Source organism: Sorex araneus, chromosome 4, assembly GCF_027595985.1.
Source record: "Sorex araneus isolate mSorAra2 chromosome 4, mSorAra2.pri, whole genome shotgun sequence".
Classification (NCBI taxonomy): domain Eukaryota; kingdom Metazoa; phylum Chordata; class Mammalia; order Eulipotyphla; family Soricidae; genus Sorex; species Sorex araneus.
In genome coordinates, this window is record NC_073305.1 from 86,948,429 (window position 1) to 86,975,392 (window position 26,964).

The following is a 26,964-nucleotide window of genomic DNA, read 5'->3' on the forward strand; positions in this document are numbered from 1 at the left end:
ATGTCAAACTTTTGTTTAACCAGAATCTATTAAAATAAAGTATAGCTTTACTTTAGGGGGTGCGGCCAGTTGACCTACATTGAATGGAATTTTTTTTAACAAAATGGTGTCACAGTGAACCCACTCTAGTGCACCTACGCAAGCAACCACAGTAGGAGCAAAGTCCTATAAAAAGAGACAAGATAGCATGTCACACTGTGTCCATCTCGGAGCAGACTCAAGCTCACCCACCTCCAGTGAATCGGGAGAAGCTATGGCGTCTCTTATGAGAACTTCAACCATGGTGAGTCCCGCACATCTGTGCAATATTAATTTGGACCAGACAAGCTTTCTGGACTTCCAGAGAGCAACTCTAGATCTATTTTATAGAGACTCTGACTACATAGATCAAAGAATATTGTGTGTGTAGCACAGGAATGCATTTCAGTAGATACTTAAGTCATTGCATAGTATTTTCAAGAACTGATACATTTCAGTTTGAAAGAGATTAAAACGGAAGTATAGTTCAGTGAAGGCTGAACCACACAAAAAGTGTCACATAATGCTGTGCAGTAGGAATGCTAATTGAAAATGCATTTTTTTGAGTACTAGGTTCTAATGTAATTCTCCCAAAGGTTTGTTTAATCCAAATTAAGATGGATCACCAACCTGGAGGATTTCATCAATCGTGTCAGGAACTTTTCTTTCCACTGTTCTCATTTGACTGATCTGAACATGTAGGCTGTACCGACTCATAGCATTTTAGTGAAGCAATAATCATCACAATTTGTTAAGCACCACCATGCACTAATCCAATTCCCATCTTTCTCCTTTTCTGTTCTCTTTCAGTCGCTGCTGCTGCTACTGTGTCTGGTGGCTATTATGAAGGCAGGAATTGCGGCCCCTCAACATCCAAGATGCCCAAGTACTGAGGATAGGAGTTTACCTCCGTACGTGAAGGTCAACCTAAATGTCCTCAATCGAAAAACGAATGCCAAAAGACCCTTAGATTACCACAACCGATCCACCTCACCTTGGAATTTCCAGTAAGATTCCCCAGATGAATTCTCTCTATACTTCTATCTTTGCATGCATCAGATCGCTCAGTCTAAATCGCTTCCGGCAGTATTTTCCCAGAGTGGGGGATACTGCTCACTGGGAGCCCAGAAATAACGATCGAGGATGCAGTCATCACCTGCAGATGCAGTTGTGGGTAGAGTGCTTTCTGTCTGTTCTCTTAAAGATGATAGCGTTCCAGGGCAGCGCTGAGTGATTTCTTTAGTGAAAAGGGGGGCAGTAGGCCAAAGAAGTTGGAGAACCTCTGACCTAAAAGATGATTTTACTGACTCAGAGTTGTCAGTCAAACCTGGGCGGGCCATTGTGCAGAATAAGAATTCTCACACTGAGTCCATGCTTGATGGCCGTTGGGGCAGGAGGACTCATGGGGAAAGACAGGTGCTGAATATTTGTATAGAAGGCAAAAAAGAAAAATGCTCAATAGCTGAGGATGGGCAATATTTATTTGTTGTAAATAGCAAATGCCAGACTTGAATATCATATTAAAATCCTGTATCTAAAAGAAAAAAAATTCTAAAACTTTGATTCTACAGACTTTGATGAAACACAGGATCTCACACACACACACACACACACAAATGCGATAACACCTATCTTTGATCTCACTGACTCCAAAGACCAACCAAATCCACGAAGGTCATCTTTCTAATATTGATGGTCTATTATCTATTTAAAAGTTACACATTTCTCCTGAAAGACTAATATTTAAATTCTCTTTACCAGACCTACTATTGGGAATAGTTGTTAAAAAAATAGCTAGCAATCAATTTGTTTTTATTGTGCCTTTTAGCTTCAATCCCATCTTCAATCATATTAAGTATTTCCACCAGTGCTTAAATTCATATTTATGTGTCTCTAGCACACCACTGTGTCCCTCGCACCGCTAGTGATTAGAACCATGGAGGAGTGAACACAAAATGGGTTTTGGCAATTTTATTTTGCACAGAGACCTGTGATGTGAAGCCTATACATTTATCTGACTGTAAGGCTTCCTCACCATTTCCCATTACTAAGAATGGCTCAAATGAATCCATTTAAAAGTAAAAGTAAATTGTTCACTCAGCTGGAGAAGGAAGAGAAGGCTAATGAGCAGAGTAAGCTTTTGCTCCTGGTTCTTTCTATCAGTCTGAGCCTCTGTTCCATGAAATCGGTGTCAGAGTTAAAATTATATAGAGAGGCCAGAGAGATAGCATCGCTGTAAAGTGCTTGGCTTGCACATGGGTAACCTGGGTTCAATCCCTGACTCTGCATACAATCCCCCCCACACCCAAGCAACTGCCAGAAATGTACCCTGAGCACAGAGCTAGGAGTAGCCCCTTGGCACTACTGGGTGTGGCCTAAAAACAAGAAAAAGTGTATCCATCCCTGCTTCAAAAACAGATTTCATTTAGTCAGATAAGCAGCTCTCTTGTTTCTGAATGATTCTTCTGGGGTATTTTGTGTTTGTTTTGCTTTGTTTTATCTATCGAAAGTATCCTAAAAAATTAGCCTTTGCTAAATAAAGGTAAGATTTCTTTAAAAAAAAAAATTTCCTGTTTGTTTCCAACTTAAATCCCTTCTGAAGTCAGTCTTTATTCATTCTTGCAAGGAAATTAGGGGAAAGTGATCAGTTTGCTCTACAACGGTTCATGTGCTTAAAAATCCAATTTCCCCAAAATACGTTTTGTTCAGCCTCACAGCACTTAGAGAATTTGCAGTGTCTGTAATGTGTCACCAACGGATTTGCCTGTCTTCATTCCCATTTTATTTCCCCCCAGCTTTCCCAGGAATTCATTTTGTCTTGCCTTTTGTCTCCCCTGCAGCCGCAACGAGGACTCTGAGAGATTCCCTCCTATCATCTGGGAGGCCAAGTGCCGCCACTTGGGCTGTGTGGATGCCGAGGGGAAGGTGGACCACCACATGAACTCCGTCCCCATCCAGCAAGAGATCCTGGTCCTGCGAAAGGAGCCTGGCCACTGTGTCCACTCTTTCCGATTGGAGAAGATGCTGGTAGCTGTGGGCTGTACCTGTGTCACGCCCATTGTCAGTCATGTGGCTTAAGGGCCTAGGCTCTGCTCAGCGTTTAACTCTTCCTGGCTGTGCTCAAGAGACCGTGCATCGCTGGGGCACCAAACCTAGGCAGGCCTCTTGCATGCAAAGAATGTTCTCCAGCCGCCTACGTGCCCCACTCCACCTCCTCTCTCTCTCTCTCTCTCTCTCTCTCTCTCTCTCTCTCTCTCTCTCTCTCTCTCTCTGACCCTTTGTTTGAATCCCTATGGGTTTTAAGTTATTTATGTATTTATACTCAATATGTCCTAAGATAACTTTGAGGCACATCGTTTTATTTTACTGAATCTTTATTTTGTCGTGTTTACGACTTGGAAATTTTGTTATTTAAAAGTTGTAACCTATATTTGGGCAAATTATTTATGTTATTTATGGATCTATATTTATATGTTATTATGGATCTATTTATGGGTTCTCAAGTCTTTCAAAAGAGGCTATGTGGTATAGTCTGTTCTGCCATGGGAAATTCTAGATAAGAGGAAATGGTGTTAGAAAACTTCTGAGCTTGTACTGCTTTAAATATGATTTTCTCCTCTGTTGCATAGATGAAAAGAAAGACTAAACTCACTTTCCTATTTATTCACTTAACTTTGTAAGCTATAGTTTTTGTACAGCTTATAGAGTCTAACTCTCACCTCTGTTAAACCTGTGTAATAAACACACATTGTGAAAAGGAAATTTGGAGTAAAATTAATTTTCTTATTAAAAATATTTTATTGAAGGGACTGGGGGGATAGTGGAGAAGGAGCTTGCCTTGCATGTAGCCAATCTGGGTTCAGTCCTTGGCACCCGATATGGTCCTTTGATCCACACCAGGAGTGATCCCTGAGGACAGTGGTCTGAAAACAAAATAAAAAATATTTTTATTGAAAAATTATAGTAGATTTTGCACAAAACCCTGTGACTCCATTCCTGAGCATCTTCCTCGAAAACGCAAAACCTTTCATTTGAAAGGATATGTACACACATGTCTTCATCCTTGTGGTATTAATTCTAGCCAAGATATAGAAAGAACCCAAGTCTCCAGTAATAGATGAATGGATAAGGAAATTTTAATATAAAAATAATCAAAGGCAACAGAACCTGAGAAGTCAACAGAACTGACCTGACCTTACCTTGATGAATGGTGGGGTGGGGGTAGGTGGGAGGTGGGGGATATGAGGAAGTATGTTAGTAAAAGGTTATTGGAACCTTTTTATTAACAAATCACCATGCCTCAAACAAACAAAACATTAACACAGTGGTGGTATGTCTGCACAGTGAAATACTACTCAGCTATGAGAAAAGATGAAAACTTACAGTTCGGTGAAACTTCAATAGAACTGGAGAGTGTAATGCAAAGTGAAGTGAGTCAGAAAGAAACTCTGATGCTCTTGTTCAAAAAACAATTGATGCTCTTGTTCAGTTGCAGAGTATAAAGAAGCAGAGCAGGAGAATGGACAACACTTAGTTGAAAACAACCATCACAGAATGTCAACTGGACTGTGATCTGGGGGCCTAGGACCTTGGGATAAAAGTGGAAGTTACTTTGGTGGTAGAGCATAGCATGCAGCAACTCTGCAAGTATAAAACAATTAAAAAAAAAAAAGAAACAAAGAAGGAAGGTCTTGAACACTTTGGTGTAGTGAAATTGCATCAAGTAAGTGAAGATGGTTAAGGTTTATGTTAACATCATGAATGTTAACACTATTGTAACCATATTACATGAATTCAAAGGTTTTTAAAGCAGTGTTTAATTTCACCGGGGACTATGAGACCTGGGCGTGCAATTCAGTGGTAGAGCACATGCTTTGGATATATGACACCCTGTGTCCAATCCCCGGCACTGCAAATAAATAAATAGAAATATTTCAGTGAATTCAGCCCCTCTCACTTTTGAAAGAATATTTATAAATTATCCCAGCAAGCAAAACAATGCAGAACAACCCTCAGCTGATTCCTCATTCAAATTCTCAATGTTATTTTACCTTCAAACAATCAAGGATCGAGGTGATCATACCATAGGCCAATGGTCTGGACACAAGATTCTAAAATGAATTAGCACTGTAGCATTGTTGCACCGTCGTCCCATTGTTTATCAATTTGCTCAAGCGGGCACCAGTAACATCTCCATTGTAAGACTTGTTGTTACTGGTTTTGGCATATCAAATACACCACGGGTAGCTTGCCAAGCTCTGCCATGTGGGTGGGATACTCTCTGTAGCTTGCCAGGCTCTCCGAGAGGGACGGAGGAATCCAACCACGTGCAACACAAATGCCTTTCTGCTGTGCTATCCCTCCAGCCTGAAATGAATTAAGCAAATAAAATTCATGGTTTGGAGGGAATGGTATAGCATTATTGAAAATAATTTAGGAATGTTCGAGAGACTGCACAGAGGATAGGGTCCTTGCCTTGCAACATGGCTGACCCAGGTTTGATGCTGGCACTACATTTGGTCCCCTGACTACCACCAGGAATGATTCCTCAGCATAGAGCCAGGTCAGATGTAAGCCCTGAGCTCAGCCAGATATGCTCCTGTCACCCCTCCCCAAAATGTTACATACGGAGGGGGGAAAAAACTCTCTCAAGCAAATTGCCCTGAAACTTGACAGAAGGTAGAAAAATACTGGGTGAAGACACATAAATAAAAAAGTTTCTCTCCCTGAAATGAGGATGCTTTAGGTTAATGCCTAAACATTTTTGTTATTTTCTGATAGAATGCACCCGAGGACACAGGAATAAGCCTTTGGGGAAGAACAATCCTGCAAATATGAAGAAAATTCAGGCAATTAAAATAAAAACCGATCACATTCAACTCCAAGGTAGTGGCCTGCATGAGTCAGCACCTTCGGCTCACTGTGGCCCAGCACACTGTCCAGCTTTACTTTGGGGCATTCTTGGAAATTCTCAGCCTGGCTTCACAGCACCTTTGTCACGCCTTCATCCTCTGGTAGGATCACTCCCAGCCAGAGGCCTGAACTTTCTCTGCCTCTTCTCCAGTTCCTCATCCAGGGAGTGACACCCCAGTCCCTTGCTCTCAAGGTCGAGTTGTGGCCTTCTGATGATGCTTACAGGAAGTTAGAAGGCAGAAGCCACTTGAGCTTCTCACAGGCTTTTTGCTTTAAGACCAGCTTTTTGTTTTCTCTGCATGGATGTGGAGTAGGGGGTGAGTGAGAGGGATTATCTTGTTTCAGAGGGCTTGGCAAGAAAATGAATTGCCCATTTAGGCCACAGTCCTACACCATGATTTTGTACTACATTATTTTGCAGGAAATTTTCTGGGTGGTTGTCCATGACCAAGCTCTTAACTTATAGTTAAGCATTAGGCACTTTGGCCAGGCCCATCTCAATGCCAGGGTAGCACATAACTCACTACTTGCCCTGGGTCCATCCTGTCTCTCTTCGGGACACTAATTTTGGGGGTGCTAGGAAGAAAGGGCAGCTGAGGCTTAGGTCTAGAGAACAGATGCTCAGGAGGAAAATACCATGAAGAGTCAAATGACTCCCAGGTTACAAAGCATAGCATTTGCAACAATCTTCCTGTGCCCATACAAAAGGACATGGCTCTGAATAAACTATGCAAAGGACTCAAGGAGAAGAGAAAAACAGTATTTATAAGTCAACAGAACACAAAGAAAGAAGTTACAAATAAACACAGAGGAATGGGAACACTGTGATGGGGGTAACCCAATAAACCTAAACTATCTGAGGGTAAACTACCTGAGGTTATCCTACAGGTGGTAAAATACAGTTGCTTTCCTAGATTCTTCCCTCCCCATAAGCACTGTTTTCACTCTATATCATACTTCATTTCCTTCAGGAAAGGCCATGATCTACACAAGTCATCAACCCTAGAAATCTACAAAGCATCCCCAACCTCTTCTCTGTGCCCCACTCCCAACTCCCATCTGTCCCCAGACTCACTGTTCATTTCCTGGAAGTTTTCACATTAACTGTTTCACTGAAGGGCATTGGAAACCTTGGGGAAGGGAGGCAGGCACACTGGTGATGGGTTTGGCTTTGGAATTAGGTATGCAAGAAACCATTACTGTATCACTGTATCACTGTCATCCATTGTACATTGATTTACTTGAGTGGGCACCAATAACGTCTCTATTCCTCCCTGACCTGAGATTTTAGCAGCCTCTCCTTACTCGTCTGTTCCAATGATTGGAGGCTCTTTCAGGGTCAGGGGAATGAGACCTATCATTACTATTTTTGGCATACCAAATATGCCATGGGTAGCTTGCCAGACTCTCCGAGAGGTATGTATTTATATACCTCTTCGAGAGGTATGTGTGTGTGTGTGTGTATATATACCATATATATTACTCTCTATGATTTGTTGGCTACTGTCTTAACTCCATCAAATATGGTGTAATTATGGAAAATGGGTCAGAAGTGTCTTATAATGTGTCCAAAAGTGGCCTGGAGCGTGGTGGCGGTTGGATAGTGGAGGTCAGCTGTTGGGGCTGGGTCCCTTGTGCCGGAAGGGTCCTCACCCGCCCCCCTCTGTGGAGCCCCAAAAGAAAACAGCCTGGAGTGGAGTCCTGCAAGAAACCATGATTGGAAATATTGTAAATCGCTGTACCTCAATCAATATTTCAAAAGTCAAAAAAATTAGGAGGAGCCAAAGCAATAGTAAGGTAGGTTTGGCATTTGCCTTGCTTGCAGTCAACTGGGTTCAATCCCCGGCATCCCATTTGGTCGCTCAGCACCACCAAAAATTATTCCTGAGTGCAGAGCCAGGAGTAATCCCTGAGCATTGCTGGGTATGACCCAAAACAGTGGAAAAAAAAACAGAAAAAATGACAGGAAGTCAACTACCTCTCCTGTCCTTTGGCTTTTTTATGGCAAATAAGTAAATAAAACATTACAAATCAAAACCCAAAAAATTCTCTGTGCCCTTGTTCAGGACTCCATGTGTGAGAGTTTGTGGCAGTCCCTATCACTGTTGCTCACCTCCTTACTCCATTCTTCAATATCAGTTTAAGGCACAAAAACAACCTTGACCAAAAACATCCTGTAAAATCAGGCCCTGTTCTGGCTCTTCTTTCTCAACACTTTACTATTGCCTCAGAAAAAGTCTTTGTCTATAGACAAAACACGATGGCCACTCAATACCTATATTGCAAACCACAACACCCAAAAGGAGAGAGAGAGAGAGAGAGAGAGAGAGAGCAAAAGGAAATGCCCTGCCACAGAGGCGGGGTGGGGTGGGGAGAAGGTCGGGGGTGGTGGGAGGGATATTGGGTCATGGGTGGTGGAGAATGGGCACTGTTGGAGGAATGTGTACTCGATCAGTGTATGACTGAAATGCAAGAATGAAAGTTTGTAAGTCTGTAACTGTACCTCACAGTGATTCATGTAAAAATTTTTTTTCACTTTTCATCCCATTGATCTTCGATTTGCTCGAGTGGGGACACCAGTAACATCTCCATTTGTCCCTGTCACATGCTAGTGTAGCCCAATGATATCTGCTCACTCCAGGAACAGAAAGAGCCTCAAATCATTCATTCAGGGGGTTGATGAAGAAGTCTGACCATCTTAATGGTGGGCAGCCAGACGGTCTTTTGATATCCCATGGAATCCAGTCAGTAACAGCTCTAGTCCAGCAGTCGTCTCTGAATGGCATTATGTGTCCGGCCCATCTGATTTTTGACACCTTGGCAAATGAGACAGCATCCCTGATTCCTGACCGTTGAACGGAGGTTGGAACTCCAGATTCCTTCTCACACTTGAGTGAAACTTGATACTCCTAGCATAGCTCTTTCCATTCCTCCTTGGGAAACCCGAATAGCGTTCTCATCCTGTTTGTGTAGGGCCCAGGTCTCTGAGGCATATGTTAGTGCAGGAAGAATGGTGGAGTCAAAAAGATGTGCCCAGAGCCAGAGATTCTTCATCCTCTTAACCACTTCTCCGATACTCTTGAAGGCGTTCCATGCTGCTCTCTTCCTCCTGCACAGTTCTGGCACCAAGTCATTCCTCATGTTGAGTTCTTGACCCAGATACACATAGCTGCTGCATTCGGAGATATTCATTCCATTGAGAGAAAGTGGAACGTCGGGGACTAGTTTGTTTTTCATGAACATCGTTTTGCTGAGATTCAACTGCGGTACGACCTTTCCACACTCGAGGTCTGTGGAGGTCGATGTGGAGGTCTTGTTCTGTTCAGCAGGGAGAACCCTTCATGGGGCTGAGAAGGGGATGCAGCTGAATGAACAGATGCAGAGCCCAGAGGAGGGAGAAAAGGCGTTTATTCTATGGCAGTTACAGTATTTATACCTCCCTGCTGGGAGGAGGTGGTATAGTATGCAGCCGGGACCCCCAATAGAAATGCAGGGTGTGGCACGGGCTTTAGCTAGTAATAAACAAATGCTAATAGGAAAAGATCAGTAAGATTAGGAGTGGCAACCTTTGCTAGGTGTGGCATGGAGTTAGGTAGTGATAAACAAATAGTGACAGGATAAGATCAGTAAGGTAAAATGGCTCCCTACAACGTCAAAGTCGGCCAGTATTTGGGCTGCTTGGCTACTGTTTGTCATTATGAGAATGATGTCATCAGCGAAGCAGAGGTAGTATATTTGCCAGTCATCTATCTTCACTCCCATTCCTTCCCATTCCAGTCGTCACATGATGTTCTCGAGGGTGGCATTAAAGAGTTTCAGTGAAGTGGTGTCACCCTGCCGAACCCCTCTCTTTACGTCAGTGATCACTTCCTTGTAGAATGGTGAGATCCTGGTGGTGAATCTGCAATACAGCTCTCAGAGGATCTTGATGTACTGAGTTTGAATGCCCTGTTTGTCTAGGGCTTCAATGACTGCCTCAGTCTCAACAGAATCAAAGGCCTTCTTTAAATTGATGAACGTTAGACAGAGTGCAGAGTGGCATCTTGAACTCTCGCTAAACTTCAATGAGCTTGGTCACCGTGTAGATATGGTCGATCATGCTGAATACTTTTCAGAACCTGACTTGCTCGCATGGTTGTCCTTCGTCTAGTATTCTGCCTATTCTATTCAGGATGACTCAAGTGAAGAACTTGTAGACGACGGATAACAGGCAGACTGGGCGATAGTTGCTGATGTCGTGGATGTCTCCCTTCTTGTACAACAGAATGGTCTTGCTGGTTTTCCATTGGGATGGAACCTTGCATTCAGACAGGTAGCATGTGAAGAACCGAGCCAGTGTATTGATGAGTACTGTCGACAGATTCTTCAGGTGTTCAGGTCTGACCTTGTCTGGACTGGCGCTGTATGCGTCTTTACCAATGAAATGGCGTGTCGGATTTTGGAAGGGAGGATGTTGGGAATGACATATCCATCTGTGGAATTTTGTATGTGGGCAGATGGACGTGGCTGTCAAAGAGATCTGAGTAGAAGTTGTGAACAATCCTCTCCATTGCCCTTCTGGAAGATGTGATAGATCCATCGGGACGTCGGAGGGCAGTTATCTTGGTCTTTTAGTTGGCGAAGGACAGACAAGTGTTGTGAATACTTTCCTGGCAATTAAAATTAAAATTAAATTAAATTTAAATTTAAAAATTTAAAAAGAATCACTGTCACTGTCACTGTCATCCTTTTGCTCATCGATTTGCTCAAGTGGGGAAAAGAAAAGAAAAGAAAAGAAAAGAAAAGAAAAGAAAAGAAAAGAAAAGAAAAGAAAAGAAAAGAAAAGAAAAGAAAAGAAAAGAAAAGAAAAGAAAGGGAAGGGAAGGGAAGGGAAGGGAAGGGAAGGGAAGGGAAGGGAAGGGAAGGGAAGGGAAGGGAAGGGAAGGGAAGGGAAGGGAAGGGAAGGGAAGGGAAGGGAAGGGAAGGGAAGGGAAGGAAAGGAAAGGGAAGGAAAGGAAAGGAAAGAAAGGAAAAGAAAAGGAAAGAAAAGGAAAAGAAAGGAAAGGAAGGAAAAGAAAAGGAAAGGAAAGAAAAAAGAAAAGAAAAGGAAAGACAAAGGACAGAGAAGAAAAAGAAAAAGAAAAAATATTTTGTGAACCCCTCAATGTCCATGTCATATGGCCCCTTTACCTTAAATGACTTTATCCCTCATCCCTCCTATTCCTGAATTTATATTATACTGCTTACAGTTTGAATGTTTATGCTACCTTCCAAGTTCATTTGTTGAAACTTACCCCCCAAGGGGGATGGAGTCACTGGATTTAGAGTTAGTGCCCTGATGAATGGGACTCCAGATAACTCTCTTGTCACCAATGCTGTAAAAGGACGTGCAAAGCACACAACTCTAAAAAGAGACTCATCCAACTGGGCTGTCACCTTGATCTCAAACATTTACCCTCCAGAGCTATAAGAAGTAAATTTCTACCAGGAAATGGAAGAAATATTCAATGTTCATGAGTCTGAAGAAGAATCATTGTCAAAATAACAATCTTACTGAAGACATTATACAAATTCAGTACAATTCCCAGGGCTTGAGCAATAGCACAACGGATAGGGCATTTGCCTTGCATGAGGCCGACCCGGGTTCGATTCCCAGCATCCCATATGGTCTCCTGAGCACCACCAGGAGTAATTCCTGAGTGCAGAGCCAGGAGCAACCCCTGTGCATCGCTGGGTGTGATCCAAAATGAAAAATAAAAAGTACAATTCCCATAAAAATTCTGATGATATTCTTCATAGACCAAGGGGGAAACTCTACTAAAACTTGGGGAACCATAAAACTCTTCAAATAGCCGAAGATAGTCTGAGAAAAAAAATAAGATAATGGGAGGAGTTATATTTCCTTGCTATAAATAATGCTGTAAAACTATAATAATCAAGACTGTCTGGCTCTGAAATATAGACTCTCAGGCCAATGAAATAGTATTGAGAGCCCAGAGATAAATCCTTAGATCTACGAACAGTTAGTCTATTACAATGGAGTTGGGTGCATAAAATACAGCAAGAAAGGTCTCCAACAAATTGTGCTGAGAAAAGTGGATAGTCACATTCAAATTGAAATAAAGGGGGAGATTGGATCCATATCTCACATCATTCACAACAGTTAATTCAAAAAAGAATAAAGATCTCAGGATTAGACCAGAATCCATAAAATACATTGAGGAAAATGTAGTTAGAACTCAGCAGAATAAGTACATCACAGATGTTCTTGAAGGATTTGACTCCATTGGCATAGAAACACAACAACAATAAACACATGGGACCACATAAAGCTGAAAAGTTTATCATAGCGAAAGAAACTTGAGCTGAAAAAAAAAAGACACCCGAATGAATGGGAGAAAATATTCACACACTGTACCTTAGATAAAGGACCTCAGATAAATATACCTCAGATAAATATCTAAGACACTTAAAGCATTCACAAAGCTCCACAACAACAAAAAATAAAAAACCCACCAAACAATGGGGAGAGAACACTTTCCTGAAGAGGACACACAGATCAATCACCAGTAAGCATATGAAAAAGTGTTTATCTTCAATTTTTTTTGGAGATACAAATCAAAATGACAATGAGATTTTATCTCACACCAGTGAGAGTGGCATATAGCAGAACGACCAGAAACTAATAGTGTTGAAGGGGGTGTGAAGAACAAAAGGAACTCTCATAGTTTGTGTGCATGTGGTCTGGTTCAGCATTATGGAAAACAGTATGGAGATTTCTCACAAAAATAGTAGAACATTCATATGAACAAATGATTTTATTCATTGGATCTATCCTCAAAACACAAAACCCTAGTTTGAAAAATAAATACAGCTCTTCTCGTCCCCTGCCCACGGTTGGGAGCCTGCTCGGAAGCCCCCAGCCCCGGCTGGCAGCTCTCAGCCATCTCCCGCACTGTGCCTGACCCCTCCCTCTTCTCCAGGTTAGGGGTGTGTCCTCTCATCAGGGGGCATGGTCTCAAAAGTGGGCGTGGCCTATTTCTGGAGCTGCGGCAGCTAATGCGGTCACAGTTGTTTTTTTCATTCCATGCATGGTGCCTGGGTCACAATCAGTATAACCTATTCCTTTTAAGATATCTGGTCAGCTTAGTCACTATATGCTAATAGTTAATTAGCCTATCCCATCCTAATTTCAAAAACTCTATCAGTGAACACATCAAGCGCAACAAAAAGTCCATTTTAAAGACATCATAGCCCCACATTTTCAACTGAGGCCCCTCATATGCTTAGGTAGTGCACCTGACAGTAAAGCCCATAACAACATTAAGAAACAAAGAAAATCCCCACCACCAGGAGAAATGGAAGAGAGGATCTCAGAAAACCCAACAGGGACTTCCCAGAAATACAATCTCCTCTCAGATAAAGAATTCAGAGAAGAAATCGTCAAGATGGTTCACGAACTCAAAGCAACTATGGAACGAACATCCAATAAATTAAGGGAGGGTATGGATGCAGCGTTGGAACGGTCCACTAAGATAATCCTGGAAGAAATGAGAGCAGAAATCTCAAAGCTAAGAACAGAAGTTACACAATTAAAAGAATCGGTAGATGAAATTAAAAACTCAGTAGGAGCCCTCAATAATAGAATGGCTACAGCCAAAGACAGAATCAGTGAGCTTGAAGATGACTTGCAGAAAGCATATAGGCAACAACAAATAATGACAAAAGATCTCAAAATGGCTCTAGAGCGAATTAGAGTCCCAGGGGATGACCACAAGAGAAGCAACATAAGAATCATTGGAGTGCCAGAACCACAGGAAACCAATCCCAGTGAAAAAAAACACAGTCAAAGACATCATAGCTAAGAAATTCCCAGAGCTAGAGAATGCGGGCATCCAGATCCAAGGAGTCCAAAGGGTGCCAGCTAAAACCCAAATAAAAAATCCCCAAGGCATATCATAGTCAGAATGATGGATGCCGTGGATAGAGACACAATACTGCAAGCAGCAAGATCAAAGAAAGAAATCATATACCAAGGAGCACCCCCTAGATTCACAGCAGACCTATCAGAAGAAACCTTCCAAGCCCGAAGACAATGGTGGGATATAGTGAAAAAACTTAATGAAATCAATGCCTCTCCAAGAATACTTTACCCGGCTAAACTCTCAGTTAAACTTGAAGGAACCATACACTATTTCACAGAGAAACAACAGCTCAGGAACTTCATAGACTCAAAACCAAACCTAAAAGAAGCACTAAAGGGGCTGTTGTAAGACAAGAAGAACCCCTACAAGCACAACAAACCCTTACACAAAGATGGCGCAAAATCCCATACCAATAATCTCCCTTAATGTCAATGGTCTAAATTCACCAATTAAGAGACACAGACTGGCAAAATGGATTCAGAGACTCAACCCAACATTCTGCTGCCTGCAAGAAACACATCTGAATAGCCAGAACAAACACAGACTCAAAGTCAAAGGATGGAAAACAATCCTGCAAGCAAACAACTCCCTCAAGAAAGCTGGGGTGGCTTTACTAGAATCGGACAACATAGACTTCAGGTTGAAAAAGATTAGAAGGGATAGTGAAGGCCACTTTTTATTAATCACGGGATATGTACATCAGGAAGAAAACACTCTCCTAAATGTCTATGCACCCAATGAGGGACCAGCTAAATTCCTCCAACAGCTGCTAAGAGACCTTAAGAAGGACATCTGGAGCAACACAATAATAGTTGGAGACTTCAACACCACCCTGTCTCCTCTGGACATATCAAGAAGATTAAAACTCACCAAGGAAATACTGGCTTTGAAGGAAGAAATAGAAGAGAGAGGGCTAATAGATCTATACAGGGCTTTATATCCCCCCAAAAAGGAATACACATTCTTTTCCAGTGCACATGGAACATTTTCCAGAATAGACCATGCGCTGGGCCACGCAGCATACCTCAACAGAATCAACAAGATAGACATTGTACCAGCTATCTTTTCAGACCATGATGCACTGAAGATAAAATTTAATCATGGACAGATGCAGAAAACCAAATCAAACACCTGGAAATTAAATAGCTCGATGTTGAACAATGAGTGGGTCAGGAAGGAAATCAAGGAGGAAATCAAAAGGTACCTGGAAACAAATGAGAATGAAGACGCGAGCTACCAGAACCTGTGGGATGCAGCTAAAGCCGTTTTAAGGGAAAAATTTGTAGCTCTGCAAGCATATCTCAGGAAGGAAGAAAGGGCCCGCATAAATAACTTGACTTCACAGCTCAAGACCATAGAAAAGGACCAACAAAAGGAGCCCAAATCAGGCAGAAGGAAAGAGATAATAAAACTTAGAGCAGAAATTAACGACATGGAAACCCAAAAGACAATTCGAAAGATCAATGAAACCAAGAACTGGTTCTTTGAGAAAATAAATAAGATTGATAAACCATTAGCAAGACTCAGAAAGAAAGAGAGAGAGAGAACATTTATAAGTCGAATCAGAAATGAAAAGGGGGACATCGCAACAGAAACCAAAGAAATTCAAAAGATTATCAGAGACTACTTTGAAAATCTGTATGCCACGAAACAAGAGAACCTAGAAGAAATGGATAAATTCCTGGATTCCTATAATCTCCGTAGGCTGAACCAGGAAGACCTGGAGTTCCTGAATAGTCCTATTAACATCAAGGAAATTGAAACGGTAATCAAAAGTCTTCCCAAAAACAAAAGCCCAGGCCCAGACGGATTCACTAGCGAATTCTTCCAAACATTTAAAGAGGACCTATTGCCAATTCTTCGCAAGCTTTTCCAGGAAATTGAAGAAACAGAAACCCTCCCAAACAGTGTCTATGAGACTCACAGCTCCCTAATACCAAAAGCAAACAAAGACACCACAAAAAAGAAAACTACAGGCCAATATCCCTGATAAACTCAGATGCGAAGATTCTCAACAAAATATTAGCAAATAGAATCTAACAACTCATCAAAAAGATTATACACCACGACCAAGTGGGATTCATCTCGGGAATGCAAGGATGGTTTAACATTCAGAAATCAATCAACATAATCCATCATATCAATAAAAGATAAAAATCATATAATCATATCAATAGATGCAGAAAAATCATTTGACAAGATCCAGCATCCGTTTATGATGAAAATTCTCGCCAAAATGGGTATAGAAGGGACCTTCCTCAATATAGTTAAAGCCATCTACCACAAGCCTACGGCAAGCATCATCCTCAATGGGGAAAAACTAAGACCCTTCCCACTGAGAACAGGGACAAGACAAGGATGCCCACTCTCTCCTCTTCTGTTCAATATAGTACTGGAAGTTCTTGCAATAGCGATTAGGCAAGAAAAAGATATTGAGGACATTCAGGTAGGAAAGGAAGAAATCAAGCTCTCACTATTTGCTGACGATATATTATACTTAGAAAACCCTAAAACCTCTACCAAGAAACTCCTAGAAACAATAGACTCATATAGTAAAGTTGCAGGTATAAAACAATACCCAAAAGTCCACGGCTCTCTTATATGCAAATAGTAAGAGAGAAGAAAGCAACATGATAAAAGCAATCCCGTTCACAATTGTGCCTCAAAAAATCAAATACGTCGGAATCAGCTTAACTAAGGAGGTAAAGGACTTGTATAATGAAAACTACAAAACGCTACTTCAGTAAATAAAAGAAGACATGAGGAAATGGAAATATATACCCTGCTCATGGATTGGAAGAATTAATATTGTCAAAATGGCAATTCTCTCCAAAGCATTGTACAAATTCAATGCGATCCCTATAGGGATACCCTTGTCATTCTTCAAAGAAATGGAGCAGGTGCTCCTGAAATTCATATGGAACAATAAGCCCCCACGAACAGCTAAAGCAATTCTTGGGAAAAAGAAAATGGGAGGAATAAACCTCCCCAACTTCCAACTCTACTACAAAGCGGTAGTCATTAAAACAGCTTGGTACTGGAAAAAAGGCAGAGCGGCAGACCAATGGAACAGGGTTGAATACTCTGACACATCCCCCCAAATATATGACCACCTAATCTTTGATAAGGGAGCAACAAATGTGAAGTGGAGCAAGGAAAGCATGTTTAACAAATTGTGCTGGCAAAACTGGACAGCTACATGCAAAAAAATGGGCTTAGACCTCCACCTATCACCATGTACAAAAGTCAGATCAAAATGGATTAAAGACCTCAACATCAGACCACAAACCATAAGGTACATTGAAGACAAGGTCGGAAAAACCCTCCACAACATTGAAGATATTGGTATCTTCAAAGCTGACACGCCACTGGCAAAGCAGGTGAAAACAGAGATAAATAAATGGGACTATCTCAAACTAAGAAGCTTCTGCACCTCAAGAGAAACAGTGACCAAAGTACAAAGTACAATCTACAGAATAGGAAAGGATATTTATGCAGTACCCATCCGATAAAGAATGAATATCAAGGATATACAATGCACTGGTTGAACTCCACAAGAAGAAAACTGCCAACCCAATCAAAAAATGGGGTGATGAAATGAACAGAAATTTTCCCAAAGAAGAAATCTGAATGGCTCAGAGGCACATGAGAAAATGTTCAACACCACTAATCATCAGGGAGATGCAGATCAAAACAACCATGAGATATCATCTCACACCACAGAGACTGGCCCACATCCCAAAAAACAAAAAGAACCGGTGTTGACATGGATGTGAGGAGAAAGGGACTCTTCTTCACTGCTGGTGGGAATGCCGACTCGTTCAGCCCTTTTGGAAAACAATATGGACAATTCTCAAAAAATTAGAAATTGAGCTTCCATTTGACCCAGCAATACCACTCTTGGGAATATATCCCGAAGAGGCAAAAAGGTATAGTAGATATGGCATCTGCATTTCTATGTTCATTGCAGCACTGTTTACAATAGCCAGAATCTGGAAAAAAACAGAGTGCCCCAAAACAGATGACTGGTTAAAGAAACTCTGGTACATATACACAATGGAATACTATGTAGCAGTCAGAAAACACGAAGTCATGAAATTTGCATATAAATGGATCAACATGGAAAGTATCATGTTGAGTGAAATGAGTCAGAAAGAAAGAGACAGACATAGAAAGATTGCACTCATATGTGGAATATAATATAATTGAGAAGTGCAAGTTTGCAGTGATGCAATTCCTGGCAGATATTTCTCTGGACTTAGTTACTAAAATGCTAAAATAAGAAACCCAAAACCGTGAGGCCACTAGGTGCGGTCACTCAACCTCATACCTCTTCATTCTCAGCAATGGAAAACAAATTGTCAAATGTTTCCTTTTCAGCAGGTCTGACTTTAGGGGGGAGACTCTCCAAACAATAATTGTGAGTTTTGTTGAAATATTGAATGCAATCAAAGTGAAAGTAAAGTGAAATTTATCAGTTACACAGTCAAGGGGGGGCTAGAGGTGGTGGGGAGGGCTAGGGGTGTGGGGGGTAGAGGTATGGGGGGATGGGGTGGAGCTATACTGTGATTCTTGGTGGTGGAATATGTGCACTTGTGAAGGGATAGGTGTTCGAGCATTGTATAACTGAGACTTAAACCTGAAAACTTTGTAACTTTCCACATGGTGACTCAATAAAAAAAAATTAAAAATAAATTAATAAATAAATCATAGATTAAAAAAAATCAGACCTGAATCCATAAGGTACATAGAGGAAAACGTAGGCAGAACTCTCCATGACATTGAAACTAAGAGCATCGTTAAGGATGAAACAGCACTGACCATGCAAGTGGAAGCAAAGTAAACAAATGGGACTAGATCGAACTAAGAAGCTTCTGCATTTCAAAAGAAACAGTGACAAAAATACAGAAAGAACCCCCAGAATGGGAAAGAATATTTACCAATACCCATCTGATAAAAGATTAATATCCAGGATATACAAGACACTAGTAGAGTTGTACAAGAATAAAACCTCCAACCCCATCAAAAAATGGGGAGAATAAGTGAACAGAAATTTCCTGAAAAAAAGAAATACAAATGGCTAAAAAGCACATGAAAATATGCTCCACATTGCTAGTCATCAGGAAGTTGCAAATCAAACCAACAATGAGATATCATCTCACACCACAAAGACTGGCACACATTCAAAAGAACAAAAGCAACCAGCGCTGGCGTGGATGTGGGGCAAAAAGGGATGCTCTTTCACTGTTGGTGGGAATGCCAACTGGTCCAGCCTTTCTGGAAAACAATATGGACAGTCCTTCAAAAACTAGAAATTGAGCTTCCATATGACCCTGCAATAACACTTCTGGGAATATATCCCGAGAATGCAAAAGATGCACATGGAAGGTATCATGCTAAGTGAAATGAGTCAGAAAGAGAGGGACAGACATAGAAGGACTGCACTCATTTGTGGAGTATAAAATAACATAACATAAGGCAGACACCCAAAGATAGTAGATTCAAGGGCCAGAAAGACTTCTCCATAGCAGGAAGTCTGCCTCATGAGTGGATGGAAGAAGGCAGCTGCAATAGAGAAGGGATCACTAAGAAAATGATGGCTGAAGGAATCAGTCGAGATGGAAGATGTGTGCCAAAAGTAGATAATGGACCAAACATGATGACCTCTCAGTGTCTGTGTTGCAAGCCATAATACCCAAAAGTAGAGAGAGAGTATGGGGAATATTGTCTGCCATAGAAGCAGGGCAAGAAGGTATACCGGGGTGGGTATACCAAGCATATTGGTGGTGGGGAATGTGCACTGGTGGAGGGATGGGTGTTTGATCATTGTGTGATTGTAACCCAAACATGAAAGCTTGTAACTATCTCACGGTGATTCAATAATTTTTTTAAAAATACAAAAAAAATAAAATTAAAATAAAAAATAAAAAATAAATACAGGGGCTGGAGCAACAGCACAGCGGGTAGGGCGTTTGCCTTGCATGCAGCCGACCCGCGTTTGATTGCCAGCATCCCATATGGTCCCCTGAGCACCACCAGGAGTAATTCCTGAGTGCAGAGCCAGGAATAACCCCTGTGCACCGCCGAATGTGACCCAAAAAAGCAAAAAATAAATAAATAAATTAGTAAATAAAAAATAAATACACATATTGTTGTTCTTTAAAGCATTAGTACAATTGCTAGGGTATGAAAACAACTCAAATATCCAGCAACAGATGAATGGAAAAAGAAATTTTGGCATATATACACAGTGCAATATCATGAAATTGTGAGAAAAGATGAAATTTTGCAAATATTTTTTTATATTTATTTGCTGCTACATTGATAGAACTGGAAGCTATCGTGTTGAGTGAAATAAGGGGGAGAAGATCAAATTAGGGTGATCTCACTCACATAGCAAAAAATAAAGGGGAATAGACAGTATCAAAAATGGCAAATCCTCATTTAGTCTTAGAATACAAAATTGGGAATACCAAGCAGAAGGAAGGAAGGGAGGAGAAATGAAGAGGCAAACTAGAAATAACAATAAGGACATTGGGAGAAGATCTTGGAAATTTGGAGGTGGTGCAGTACAATAACTATACAATAGGACCAAAAACAACTATTAAAAAAAATCAAATCTTCCGTAAAAATGTTACCTTAACTACAGTAATATTTTTTTAAAATCTGAGTTACAAGAAAAAAAGAAAGAAGGAAGGAAGGAAGGAAGGAAGGAAGGAAGGAAGGAAGGAAGGAAGGAAGGAAGGAAGGAAGGAAGGAAGGAAGGGAGGGAGGGAGGGAGGGAGGGAGGGAGGGAGGGAGGGAGGGAGGGAGGGAGAGAAGAAGGAAGGAAGGAAGGAAGGAAGGAAGGAAGGAAGGAAGGAAGGAAGGAAGGAAGGAAGGAAGGAAGGAAGGAAGGAAGGAAGGAAGGAAGGAAGGAAGGAAGGAAGGAAGGAAGGAAGGAAGGAAGGGAGGGAGGGAGGGAGGAAGGAAGATAGAAAAGAAGGGAGGAACGTAGAAAAAAAGGGAGGAAGGAAGGAAGGAAGTTAGTTTATATCTTGGACAATCTCCCAGTCTGTGCTGTTCTGTTATAACCACACTACCTTCTTCTACATCTGCACTGATGCTCTAAGACTATGACTAGGTCGCATACCCACTAAAGAGCCTTCCCAGCTCCCTCAGATCTAAGAGCACTAAAGATATAACTTCTCACTACGCTTACATACTCTATGTATAGTGGCTGACAGGTTCTTTGACTACAATGACCAGAGATTAAAGCAAAAGATGAAATGGAGTTTCAGAAAACAGACCTAAACAATTTTATCTATAGAGAGAAGGAAAAAGAGTAAACAGGTAGAAAATCTTCCAAGGGGGCTCTAGGAGGGTTGGGGGGCTTAGGGTGGGGAATGGTCCCATTGGTAACCAATGGAGAAGGCTATTTTCACCTTTTTTGCCTTCGTAACCAGAGAGGTAAGTGGACATCTTTTATACAGAGACATTACAGAGACGAAGGACTCAGTTCATTTTTTTACCTTTTTGTTAATTTCAGGCAGATTAAATGCTGAAAAGACAGGCAAATATCATATGTTCCCTTTATCAGTTCGTTAGTGGAGAATGTTAAAGATAATTTTCAGGGGCTGGAGCAATAGCACAGTGGGTAGGGCACTTGCCTTGCAAGCAGCCGACTCGGGTTCGATTCCCAGCATCCCATATAATCCCCTGAGCACCGCCAGGAGCAATTCCTGAGTGCAGAGCCATGAGTAACCCCTGTGCATCGTCAGGTGTGACCCAAAAAGAAAAAAAAAAGATAATTTCCATTTTGGTCATGTGTCAGGTCTTATCCAGTGGCATTATTCTCAGGGAAATTTCTTTTCTTAATTTTTTTGTTCCCCACTATTTCCTAAATCATTTGTATTTGATCTAATCCATGTCTGGTCCTTAGAGAGCAGATTCATGACACCTGACCTGACATGCAGCAACAGTCAGCATCAAAGCAAACTTTGAATCAATAGTCTCCACAGACATTTCAAAGGCAACAGGACAAAACTAAACTCATTAGCTTTACCCCAGACTAGCTCTTCCTATTGCAGTTTTTTTTTGTCTTGAAGAAACAGATTTCTCTCCATTCCCTTTTCCTCTCACCTAGTCAGCCACAACCTTCTCACGAGTTCCTTGTATGCTCTCTCTCCTCTTTAACTCCAAGGTTCTTGTTCAAGTTGCATTGTTAGTATGAACTGAATTGGTCTCTCTGCCAACTTCTCTTGGCAGTTTACAATTCCATGTCTCTCAAATCGAATCAAGACAGATTACTAAGAGCTATTGCAACAAAGTCCAAATAAACAAAGATTTATTTCTAGCTGGTGTGACTATCCAACAAGGATCCTCAGGGAGCTTTGCTCCATTTAAACACTCAGGGACCCAGACTAAGAGATTCTATCTTCTTGCAGCAACTCTCTCTTTAACTGCATAATTTTAAAAACCATGTTTTTTAAAATCTGTAAATACACTTACACACAATGGTGTATCCAGTGGGTTCTCTTATACGGGGCTTTGCCTCTACTGCTTTTTGCTAGAGATTTCCTTCTTGGTCTCCTCATTTCCCCTCAAACTACATAGTTCTAAAATATCTCTGGAGATGGGGTAGAAAAAACTAGACTTAAGTTCCCCAGGTGACTTTGATGTATTCTGCCTGGGGATAGTCTACTAAACAGTCTTTGGGAACCTCCGTTGGAGAAGTTCAACTTGAGGCGCTATCTCGGAATGCAGACGAAAATCAACAGAATAACAAATGGATAATAAATACAAAGTGATTATAGGTGGTTTTATATATCACAAAATGATTACTACAATAAGGTTTAACTCCTCATCTCATATGGTTACTTTTCTTGGTGTGCAATAAGATAAAATCCATTCTCTGGGTGAAAGTAACAGAATAAACAAATAGGGTGCCTGCCTTGCACAGGGCCAACCTGGACTCTATCTCCAAGACCTCAGGTAGTCCCCTGATGGAGTATCTCCAAGCACCAGGTCTGGCCTAAAAATAAAAAATTTTTGAAAATTGAAGTTATGAAAATTTTGAAAAGTTTTGACAAATTTTGAAAAGTTATCTTTTAATAACTTTTAAGTTAAATATAACCCATGCTCTGCCTAATTTTTTGTGGGGGGCATGGAAGAATTTGGGGTCACACCCAACAGGAGTAAAGTCTTTACTCCTGAGTAAAGTCTGAGCACTGAGTCTACTCAGGCTCTATGCTTGGGGATCACTCTTGGCAGGTTCAAGGGACCATATGGGGTGCCAGGGATCAACCATGGGTCAGCCGCATACAAGGCAAACAGCCTACCCACTGTGCCATTGCTCTGGCGCCATACTGTGTCTAATTTATCTCTATGACTAATGCAAAGCCAATGAAATCCTGAAAAAGGTAGCATAAAAATGTCTAAAACTCTTCTGAGAAAATACAAATTGCTGAAATCCTATAAAAGCAAAACATAAAGTTAGCAATTTGTTTAACATTGTAGTATGAGAACAGAAAATTCAACAATCATTTATTTAACAACTCGAAATATAATCATATCTATAAAGAATAAAAAATATGGTCAGAATCTGCTGCCACCAATCAGTAAAGTAGGAAATCATTTATCAATAGGCTTAGGATTTTTATTATTTGAAAGAGAAAAATGTTAAGATATAGCTTCCCCTATACACCAAAATACCAATGGCTTATAGAGTAAACTATAGAACACAGCAACCACAAATTAGTAAAACTGAAAATAAAAAAATACTTGATCATGAGATTATAATTTTAACCTCCTTTATACTTTATAATACATTTTAAAAAATTGGGCATCACTTGGCAGTGCTCAGAACTTACTTCTGACTATGCCCAAGGAATAACACCTTGCAGGTTTTTGTGATCATGTGGGCACTGGGGATTGAGCTTGAGTCAGTCACGTGCAATACAAATGCCCTACTTGCTGTACTATCACTCCAGTCCTGATATATTCAAACTTTTATAGTGATTACATGTTAATACATTTTCTAAAAAATTTACTACATTTACTAAAAAAAATTAAATATAATCAAATATTAATGTGCATCAAATACTAAATAACAAAAGCCTATAAACTTCACAGAAATAGAGATTTCTAAACAAACAGGGAAGGTTGAACATTTAAAGTCCCTATGAAATAGAGCTTCCAGAAGAGAGCAACACAGAACGTTCTGACCTCGAGCCAGGCTGTCTTCACAAAAGAACGTCGGGGGGGGGGGGGCGAGTTGAGTTTCCCTCCTCACCCAAAGAAGCACCCTGACAGCTGAAACCCTCTAGAACCGAACCGCAGCCATACTCAAGTCCACTCTCCACCAGCTCGGACGAGCCTCACCTACAGGGGAACCTGAAGAAAAACCCAGATATCCAGGACCCATGACTGAGATCTCCAAACTCGCTCAGAATGGGACTGGGCCTCCACCCCTAACTCCCCGGTTTTCTAGTAGCTTGGCAGTCACACCCAGAAACTGCCCCCCCCCCATATAATCTAATCAATGGCCAAGATCCAGAGACTATGAAATAAAGGTCCCAGAAGAGAGCAAACACAGAACAACCTGGAGTGTGTAGCCGCATTAGCGGCCGTGCATCTTCTTATACTCTAGCCCACTGATGTACCAAAAGTAGCACACATTTGTTTGATTTTAATATACATGTTTGTAATCTCTTATATAAGGGCTTAGAAGGCTCCAGGCTAAAATACAACAATCTTAATACACATTCCTCTTATGGTGGTGGGAAAGTACATGATGGTGGAATTGCTGTTTGAACATTATTTGTAATGAGTTATTGTGAAATTATAAAATTTTTAATTTTATAAAAATTAAAATAAAAAATAAAATAAAATAAACCATTTAAAGTCCCCTTCTAATGAAACTACACTACAACTTGAATAAAGAGGGGTGATTTAAAAAAGAAAACACAGACTGGAGTTAAAGAAATTGGCAAAGGGGTCATTAGACTGATGTGATTCTAATGTCCTAGTCATCCTATGGAGCAAAAGCAAAATCTTCTGGAAACTTACTTCATCCTTTTAGTCGAATCATTTGTTCTTGATTTGTGTCATTAGTTTTGTTTCTTTATCTCCCTGATAAAAATTGCTATTACACAGTGTCCATCATTCTTCATTTGATTTAGTTCACTTGGCATACCTAAGACCTTCTAGTTCCATCCATGTTGTTGCAAGTGATTGCATTTCATGTTTCCTGTAGCCCCACAGGATTCCACATCTTTATCCAATCACTTTTCCAAGCGCACTTAAACACCATGAGTTTTTTCAAATTCTTAGTTACTATAAATAAGCCTATGAAAACCAGGAGGGTGCATATATCTATTTGAATAAGTATTCTGCTATTCTTTAGATCACTCTCCAACAGTTGAGTCACTGGATCATATAAAATATCTATGTTTAATTTGGGAGGAAATGGGTGGATCTCCATGCAATGTTCTGTCATGGTCACATCGGTTTATGTTCCCCAGTGTCTGCCTCTCTCCACCAACTGCTGTTTCTTATCTTTTCAATTCTAACCACTCTCAGGCTATTTTGATTTGCATTTCTTCGATATCATGAGAAGCTGAACAATTTTTCTTGTGTTTGTTGGCTATCTGTGTGTGTTTGGAAAATTATTGATTCAAGTTCTCTGCTCCCCACTTATTGTTTTCTTGTTTGTTTGTTTTGATTTGTGGCCACACCCGCTGGTACTGAGGTCTCACTCATGGCTCTGCACTCAGAGATCACTCCTGGCAGTGCTCGAGGAGTATATGGGTTGCTGGAAATTGAACCCAGGTGGCCACATGCAAGGCAAGCACCCTACCTGCTGTACTATCACTCTTCCAGTCTCTCTATTCCTCATTTAATCTAGTTATTTAAACTTTTATAGTTAATTTGCATGGATTGCTTACATATTTTAAAGTCACCCCTTGTTGGATTTATGATTTGCGTGTGGTATAAGAGAGTGATCTACCTTCCGAATTTATTTATTGTATTTATTTATTTAGTAATTTGCATTTTATTTATTTACTTTCATATTTTTACTTACTTTTTTTAACCTACTTTTATGTATTTATTTTCTGGTTTTTACACGAACATTTTGAGTGGATTGCCTTTAAGAACTAAAATGGCAGCTCTAAAAGAAGGCTGTGAAGGTGGAGGGGTCTTGAAACACGTCTGGAGAGATTCTGCAACTATAAAATATCAGCCTCTGAGAGCGAGAGAGGCTACCATAGTGGCAGGCTGGATGTGTGTGTATTGGGGTGGGGGGTGATGGGATACTGGGAACACTGGCGCTGGAAAGTGTACACTGGTGGAGGGATGGTTATTGAAACACTGCATGACTGAAACCTGATCATGAACAGCTTTATAAGGGTCTCAGAGGGATTCAATTTTTTTTAAATAAGGGAAAAATAATATAAATAACAGCTTCAATATTATTGTACGCTATGATAACTTAATTTAAATTTTATAAACCAGTAATTTAAAGAATGACTGTTTGGGGGTCTGAAAATCGCTTCATCGGTAGAGCACATGACTTGTTTATGGGAAGCCACAGGTCAATCCATGCCCACATCTCACCGTCCCCCAAGCATGTCCCTCTCACTCTCCTAACTAGCTCAGGATAGGCCCCGCACACCATAGGGTTTGACCCAAAAACCAAACATTGAAAAAGCTGTTCGGGAACCGGAAGTCATTTTCATTCGTAGAGTAATAGTTCACTGAATGGAAACTATGAGTACGGTGTGAAAATAGTTCAGCACTAGAAACCTGGAATTTCAGACACCCCCCACCCCCACTCCCTTGCACCACACCTGGGTTGCCCCATCAATTAAAAGGGTAAAAATGCAGCCAGCATCCTGAAGGCCCTTCATGCCCTCTTGTGGCAGCTTAGCCCAAGAGAAAAGCAATAGGGCAGTTGATTGAACTTCCCACTCAAGTGAAAAATGAAACCACTAGCAAACAATATGTCCTGAAAACAAAGCTCTGTCAAAGTTCAAAATCCCAGGAAGGAGTTCCTCATGACAAAGTAGCACTAACATAAAGATAGATGCGTGTTCTTTTTCTTTGCATTGCTTTGCTTCTTTTTTTTCTTTGTGTTCCAATATTTCAG

At 40.8% G+C, this 26,964-nt stretch overlaps 1 protein-coding gene across 1 annotated transcript; it reads left to right on the plus strand.

Annotated features, from left to right (window-relative positions):
• Nucleotides 1-253: 253 nt before the first annotated feature.
• On the plus strand, nucleotides 254-3,096 carry IL17A (interleukin 17A). Its single transcript, XM_012932129.1, has 3 exons — nucleotides 254-283; nucleotides 829-1,025; nucleotides 2,859-3,096. Exons 1-3 carry the CDS (start codon nucleotides 254-256, stop codon nucleotides 3,094-3,096), a joined length of 465 nt encoding a protein of 154 aa, XP_012787583.1.
• The last annotated feature ends 23,868 nt before the right edge of the window (nucleotides 3,097-26,964 follow it).